At 40.0% G+C, this 8,412-nt stretch overlaps 1 protein-coding gene across 1 annotated transcript; it reads left to right on the forward strand.

Annotated features, from left to right (window-relative positions):
* Positions 1-3,587: 3,587 nt before the first annotated feature.
* On the forward strand, positions 3,588-4,553 carry LOC115295568 (olfactory receptor 14J1). The gene has a single exon (XM_029943561.1). The coding sequence runs from the start codon at positions 3,588-3,590 to the stop codon at positions 4,551-4,553; it is 966 nt and encodes a 321-aa protein (XP_029799421.1).
* Positions 4,554-8,412: the final 3,859 nt, after the last annotated feature.

Genomic DNA, 8,412 nt, shown 5'->3' on the forward strand with positions numbered 1-8,412 from the left:
GGGGGGAAGAGAGGTGGTGGTGATGGTGGAGGGCACTTGAGGGGAAGAGCACTGGGTGTTGTATGGAAAACAATTTGACAATAAACTATTATTAAAAAATAAATAAAATGATATTGACAAAAAACAAAGTAGATCTCATATGAGGTGTTTAATGTAATAAAAAATGCCTTTCCTACAATGATAGAAATTTGAAACTGAATACATTGGTATTTAGATGAAAATTGCTCATCTATGTGATTGTTAAAATGGGAACCAGATGATCAGATTCAGAGTTATTTTAGAAACACAGTTGTTTAAATGAGGCTTAAAATCCGTGACTACGGAATATTGCTTTAATGCTAAGATACTTGGCTCTGTAATTATGTATAAGTGTATATAAACAAATAATTACTAAATATTTTTTTTTGTTTTTTACTGTTAATTTATTTTTGAGAGAGAGGGAGAAAGACAGAGTGTGAGCCAGGGAGGGACAGAGAGAGAGGGAGACACAGAATCTGAAGCAGGCTCCAGGCTCTGAGTTGTCAGCACAGAGTTTGACATGGGGCTCAAATCCACCAACCACGAGATCATGACCTGAGCCGAAGTCAGATGCTCAACTGACTGAGTCACCCAGATGCTGAATATTCCCTATCTCTAAATGAGGCCCTTACAAGCAGGCATGATTTTGTTGGTGACCAGTAAAATTAAAATTGTTAATAGAAAACTATTGAATTGAAATAGAAATTGAGTTGTTAATGAAAAATACCATTTTCTAGAGAGACCTAAGTCTGACCTTATACTGTAGAAAATAAGCTATACTCATTTTATACATTTTCCCTCCCTGGAAGGCACAGGCTACAAGATTCAGTTAACCTAAGATGGTAATTAACTACTTTCCACTGAGGCAATCCCTGGGGGGGTCACTCCACCAAGCCCCATGCTCTAAACCGTGTTTACCTGAAACACCACCCTTGCCGAGCAGACCTGCTCCCTGGTGCCCCGGCTGCACTGGCTTCCTTTTGGTGTCACAGGCTTTGCAAGAAGTTAAAATGTCCCTGGGTCTATGCCCTCTGTTCAGACTCATATGAAAGCATCTCAGTCCTTTCCTGGCCTAAACATTTCAGAGACCAGGCTACCAGCTGATCTTTAAAACAAAGATGCTGAATATTAGGATTAAATGAGATTTCCTCCTACTGACCAAGACCAACTCTGGTGAGTGCAACTTTTCCATATTTTATGAAATGTATAGCCATCCTCCTGGGGAGAATAGTCACGATGTCTGTGTTTCCCCTCCCATCTCATTCATGTTCTGAACCTCGTTCATGTTTACACACCTGTAAACCCTCCAGAATAACTCTAGCAAACCCACAAATGACCTTCAAAAGGATCCTTCAGGGTGCTTCGGTTGCTATTTTAAATTTCCTCTCTTAAACATGTGACACTATCGTATACTTTCTTCTCACTCCTGGTTTTCTCTGTCCTCGGTGATTATCTTCCTCAGCCCCTGGCTCCTCTCACACAGATCTCTTGACAATTGATGGTATATGAACATCATCCTCACCCCTGTTTTCTGTCTTTTTTCCCCCTAAAAATACTCTTGTAAGTGCCTTTCAAAGAAGCCAGGTTCACTGCTTTTCTACGTTGGTGGTATCTTGAGTTCTAGATCCTCATGTTCATCCTCAAGCTCAGCACACAGTCACCCCGGACTTGGTCTTTCTCATCAGGGTCACCTCCACTCCCAATCGGCTCCCTGTCTGTTACCTGTCACAATACCTTTTCTCTCTGCATGTCCATCACCCATCAGGGTTTTATCTACCCATTTTCTCTCATACTTGTTACTTCTTCTTGTCACACTTACAGATCAGTTCAAACCTTCACCATCTCTGGCAATATTTCATTTTTCAGTCTTATGTCCTGTCAGTCCAACATCCATGCTATTGCCAGAACACTTCCTAAAAATTAGTTTCAGTGAGTTCTCAAAATAAAATGCAGCAAAACAAAAAGGTATTACCTCAGTGATTTTCAACCTCTTTCCATTGGTTAGGAATTAATCAGCATAATAAACCACAGTATCTGATGGGCTAATTCAAGTAACTTGACAAACTGTATAGAATTGAAATCAATTACATATATACCCAGTTAAATAAATATTTGCATAGGGCCTCTATCTTAGGTACCATTATGAAAGGTGGAGAAATGGACAGAGATGGTGAAGAAATTGCCTTGTGGTCAAGAAACTCAGTAAAGATGGATTGACCTTTCAACAAACCCACAGATTTTTAAAAAGAAGTAGAAATCAGTAGAGTAAATTCCAAAACACAGAATGATTTAGTGATTCTACAGTGTCACATTTAACATAAAAAGCGACACCAGCCAATTCCCTAAGCAATTATGTTATATGTGGTATTAAGGTTTCGTTTGTTTATTTGGTTGGTTGATTATTTTAAGAAATGGGCACTCACTATCTAATATATTTCAGGTCCCAGAGAAAAATAAAAATAAATGTGTACTCTTATCAGAAAAGTCACACTAGAGATAATACTGGAAATGCATATATTCTACCATCTAGCATTCTGCCTACAACATAGTAAGGACCAAATAATTCTTTAAATTTTTTTAAGTTTATCTATTTATTCTGAGAAAGACAGTGAGAGATGGCAAGCAGAGGAGGAACAGAGAAAGAGGAAGAGAAGAAGAATCCCAAGCAGGCTCCTCACTAACAGAGTGTAGCCTTATGTGGGGCTCAAACTCAAAAACTGTGAGATCATGAAGTGAGGCGAGATCAAGAGACAAACACTTAAACGACTGAGCCACACAGTGCTCCAGAACTAAATGCTTTTTAGAAAACCTCATTATTTGTTCAAATGAACCTGATTGGACATATTCAAATCCAAATCGTCCTAAGGTTTTAAAAATTAAAAGGACAAGGTACCATCAAACAGTTGTGATATCAAGTTCCAAACCTCATGATTCAATGTTTAGCATCAGTGGCATCTGCATGTTACAGTTTTGAGGTTTATTTCACTGAGCTTGCTCTAGGAAGTTCATTCCAACCAAGTTTCATATTTTAAAATTTTGAGAGCCTTTTTAGGCAAGGAATATGATTGTCTTTAGAGTGAACGTCTCCCCTAAGTTTGCCTCTGGTCTGATCTTGGATCCATTTACAAGGTGGTACCGACAATTTCATTTTAGATGAAAGGAAATCTTACTACATTACTGTAGTACTAAGATATCATACATAATAAGATGTAATACTACTAGTATATATCAGTACAATCCTCAATGACTATGTGGAGCAGAAACACTCCATCATCTCTGTCAGTTTCACACCTTTAACATTCCAAAATCTTCTCCAGAAAATTCAGATGACTTTTTTCAACCTATGTGAAGCTATTGGCCACACTTAGGGGTTCTATTTCTTAATAACAGGTAAAGATTTTTCTAAATGAGGTGTTACCTAATCACGATGGGGATAAATTTGTCTTGATTTCAGTAGGTCTATGCTGGGTGCACTGTTAACTTGACATGCAGATATACTAAATATAATATATTCTTTCTACTGTTGTTTGGCTTCCTAGACAGTCATACTTGCCATGTTCAGTGTGACCATGGCCAACTTGACCTCCATGAGTGGATTCCTCCTCATGGGGTTTTCTGAAAACCGTAAGCTTCAGATTTTACATGCATTGCTGTTTTTGGTGACGTACCTGTTGGCCTTGACAGGCAACTTCCTCATCATTACTGTGACCATCTTGGACCATTGCCTCCAGTCCCCCATGTATTACTTTCTGAAGCACCTCTCTGTCCTGGACCTCTGTTTCATCTCTGTCACAGTGCCTCAGTCCATTGCAAATTCACTTATGAACAGTGGGTACATTTCCCTTGGTCAGTGCATTCTTCAGGCTTTCTTCTTCATAGCCCTGGCGTCATCAGAAGTGGCCATCCTCACTGTGATGTCTTACGACCGGTACGTCGCCATCTGTCGGCCCCTGCAGTATGAGACCATTATGGACCCCTATGCTTGTAGGCACGCAGTGTCAGCTGTCTGGCTTGCTGGGGGCTTCTCTGGGCTCATGCATGCCGCTGTGAACTTCTCCATACCGCTCTGTGGGAAGAGAGTCATTTACCAGTTCTTCTGTGACATTCCTCAGATGCTGAAACTAGCTTGTTCTCATGAATTCGTCAATGAAATTGCAGTGGCTGCCGTCACAACCTCAGCAGCGTTCGTCTGCTTGGTGTCCATAGTGCTCTCCTACATCCGCATCTTCTCCACCGTGCTGAGGATCCCATCAGCGGAAGGCCGGACCAAAGTCTTTGCCACCTGCCTCCCACACCTGTTTGTAGTCACCTTCTTCCTCTCCACGGCAGGCTTTGAGTTTCTGCGGCCCCCTTCTGACTCTCAGTCAGCCATGGACCTCATGTTCTCCATCTTCTACACGGTGATACCGCCCACACTCAATCCGGTTATCTACAGTCTGCGGAATGAAGCCATCAAGGCCGCTCTGAGGAAGATGCTGTCGAAAGGAGAATTTGCCCAGAGAAGGATATATTTAAAAGCCATTTTTAAATTCTGAAGAAGCATATAAATAAAAAAATATTAGCACTAGGTTTCAGATTGTAAAAGGGTAGGTCTGATTTCCTCCCTTCCAACATTTCTATTCTTCATGTTCTGCTCAAAATTTGAATAAGATATTATGCTTCTCAGGATATTAGCTTTCCTTCCTCCAATTCAGGTGTTATTTTAGGCATCTTTTAGGATTGTTTTCTTGAAATAAAACAGAAAAGGCAATGAGTTTAGGGCCTGGACAGCATAATCTGAAGTTGATTTCTAACAAATAGGTTCCAGACCGTGGACACATAGCCTGACTGTGTTTATAGGGAGCACGTCCTTGGTATACAGGTGTACTTTCCAGTGGGCCTTCAAGTTTCTTAGATTTCCTCCAATTTTTTTCAGTCCCTCATAAATGTCGGGTTCATTATACACCGTTTTCTTTTAACTCCATTAGATGACTCTTCTAGCTGTGCCAGACTGTCCTCATTCAATCAATTAGGACACTAAATTTAGAAAAGATTCGTTTCTTGAGACTTCTCAAATAAATAGTAAAGCTGTGGGGCACCTGGGTGGCTCCATTAGTTAAGCATCAGGGTTGGTGAGTTTGAGTCCTGCATTGGCCTCACTGCTTTCAGGGCAGAACCCACCTCAGATCCTCTGTCCCCCTCTCTGCTCCTCCCCTCCTTGCACACACACACACACACTCTCTCTCTCTCTCCACCCTTCCTCTCACCCTTTCTCATGCGTGCATGTACTCTCTCAAAAAACAATAAACATTAAAAAAAAGGTAGTAAAGCTGTGATTGAAACTAACATTAGCCCAACTCAAAGCTTGTTCACTTGCCTCTTCTTCTTGCAGATGCCTCCCAGTGTGTGTGTATGTGTAGAAACACGTAAACAGAAGCACACAGTTCTGTAATTCTGTACTGATTTTCCATAACTAGAGACATTTGCATTAATGCATTTCTTGTTCTGATCCATAGAAGAGCTTGACAGATGTTTTTACAGACTTAGGGAGGGAGGCATCCCGGGTCCATGAAACACAAGGATGAGGAACAGGAACAGCTCCAACCTATGAGCATGAGCCACAGGCCTGTGGGTCCAAGGTCTGACTCCTTCCGAGGTGGGGGGCTGTGCAGCCTTCTCCATGAAGGGCTCATAAATCACAGGTGAACAACACTACACTGATTCCCTCAACTTTGGCAAAGTGAACCGAGGTACATACATGGAGAACAGTGGGGATGAGCAGTTGCTGAGTCATGGCGGAGTGGTTTTCACATGGCTGTTTGGATTAATGGTTCTGTTTATAGTAACCTACACGTGCATGAACACACATGAAGACTGCTGTTTGTTCTTAAAGGCCATGCATTTTGTTTCTCTTCAAGTATGAAGCTGTAATTGATGACAAAGTCTCCATTAGTGCCATATTTTGCAGTCTTGAAGCTTGGTCCACAACTGTTCCTCCTTCTCTATATGTGCACTAATATATATGTAATACATATGTAACATAAATGTAACACATACATTGTTTACACAGCCTGCATATTATTTATAAATAATTGCATAATGAAGACAAAGAAAATTTTTAAAGTAAATCATCGATCTATTGAACTGATAATGTACTATGTATGACTTCTAGATATTTTTCTTTTATGTTTTTTAACAATTTTTTAATGTTTATTTATTTTTTGAGAGAGAGATCCAGACAGAGTGAAAGTGGGAGAAGGCCAGAGAGAGAGGGAGACACAGAATCTGAAGCAGCTCCAGGATCTGAGCTGTCAGCACAGAGCCCAATACGGGGCTCGAATCCACAAACTGTGAGATCATGACCTGGGCTGAAGTCAGATGCTTAACCGACTGAGCCACCCAGGTGCCCCCAATGTTTTTTGTTTTTTTGAGAGACTGAGAGAGAGGGAGAGACAGAGACAGAGACAGAGACACAGAGAGAGGGACGCAGAGGATCCAAAGTGGGCTGTCTGCACTGACAGCAGAGAGCTTGATGTGGGGCTTGAACTCATGAACGATGAGATAATGACCTGAGCTAAAGTCAGACCCTTAACCAAGTGGGCCACCCAGGTGCCTGACATGTTTCTATTTATGTGTATACATGTGTGAATATTATATTGCACTGTAATAACACTTTACATATGGTTGATAAATTCCTGTTATGAAATAACATCATTCTAGAGAAATATGTAAAATCATTTCAGTGGCTGTGTGCTGTATTTAACCCATTCCCTTTTGCAATGTTTCTCTTTCTGTCATTCCTTCATCCAGGCATATCTCTGATACATATATAATTAATTCCTTGAGCCATATGCCTGGTAGTGAATTACCTCTTCATTCTCCCACCTCCTGCATGTGTTCAATATATCGAGTCTCCCTGGGTGTCCATTGGTCTTCTGCTTTATTTCCTCTAATGTAGAGAAACTTCTATGTATTTATGTACATATTCTATGTATTTCTATGTACATAATTCTAGTATTTAATTCCACAGAGTGCTTTTTATTCTCACAGAAAATATTTATTAATTTAAAATTTTATTTAAATAATATTTAAAATTTATAGGGCACCTGGGTGGCTCAGTCAGTTGATCATTCAACTTCAGCTCAGGTCATGATCTCATGGTTCATGGCTTTGAGCCCCACATTGGGCTCTGTGCTGACAGCTCAGAACCTGGAGCCTGCTTTGGATTCTGTGTGTCCCTCTCTCTCTGCCCCTTCCCTGCTGGTGCAGTTGGAAGTATCTGGAGTCCTTCCTCCTATGCACTCTTCGATGTTAAGCTTCTTTTGCTGAACATAATGGTCTTGTGATTTATCCATGTAGTTGAGTTCTGGGCTGTGTTCTGGGAAATAGATATGCTACTATGCTTTGCTATTCTTTCACAATTCATAAGCAGTTGGGTGTGGGGTATCAACTGCAGTTTGGAGTACATAAATAAAGCTTTTATAAATATTTGTCTAAAAGTTTTTTCCTGGTCATGTTTAATTCTGAGTGAATATTTAGGAGTGCAATGGCTGAATTCATAATGTACATGTTTGCTTACCTTTACAAAAAGTCATCACACTGATTTCCAGAACAGTGTTCTGTATTACATTTTCCAGATAAAATGTGCCAGTGATGCATAAGCATTTCAGTTGCTCCACGTTCACACAACATTGGTATTGTCACTCTTCTTAATTTTTTAGCTTTTAAAATACACATTAAAAAATAAAATAAAGTATGCATTTAATGGCATATCAATATGGTTCTAATTTGTGTTTTCTTAATAACTGAGATTCAGCATCTTTACATGGGTTTCTTAGCCACCTATGCATTATGTATCTTGAACTTGGAAGTGTTTGTTCAAATCTTTTGCCTCTTGTTAAGTGGATTGTTGGTCTTTTAGTCATTGATAAAAAGATATCACGTATGTGTATCTATATATCTGTTTTATAATGTTATTCAATTTCTTACCTTTTCTTGTTCACTCAACACAATGCTTTTAGGAGCCACCTGCTGCAAGGTCTATACCTAGCACCTTCTTTCTAAACACTGCTTGGTTTTCACTGGTTTGCAGGCTTAGTATGTTGCATACTGACATTCTCATTGATGAAGATCTGGATTACTTCCAATTCCACATCATCACAAATAATGAAATGTACATTTCCAAATAAGTGTCTTCACTGGTCTTTAAGGACTTATTTGGGAAGTATTCCTGGGAGCAATATTGTCCACAATCATGCAGGTCTACATGATCCACTGGCAGGTTATATCCAGAAGTTGCTGTCTATTTTATCTGGACTTTCCCCATATGCTTTTTCCCTTTGCTGATTTTAACATGATAACTTCTCAGTACATCTCTTCCTTCCTGGAGTCACCTGAGCATTACTAGCAGGCACT

The sequence above is a fragment of the Suricata suricatta genome, chromosome 7, assembly GCF_006229205.1.
Source record: "Suricata suricatta isolate VVHF042 chromosome 7, meerkat_22Aug2017_6uvM2_HiC, whole genome shotgun sequence".
Classification (NCBI taxonomy): Eukaryota; Metazoa; Chordata; class Mammalia; order Carnivora; family Herpestidae; genus Suricata; species Suricata suricatta.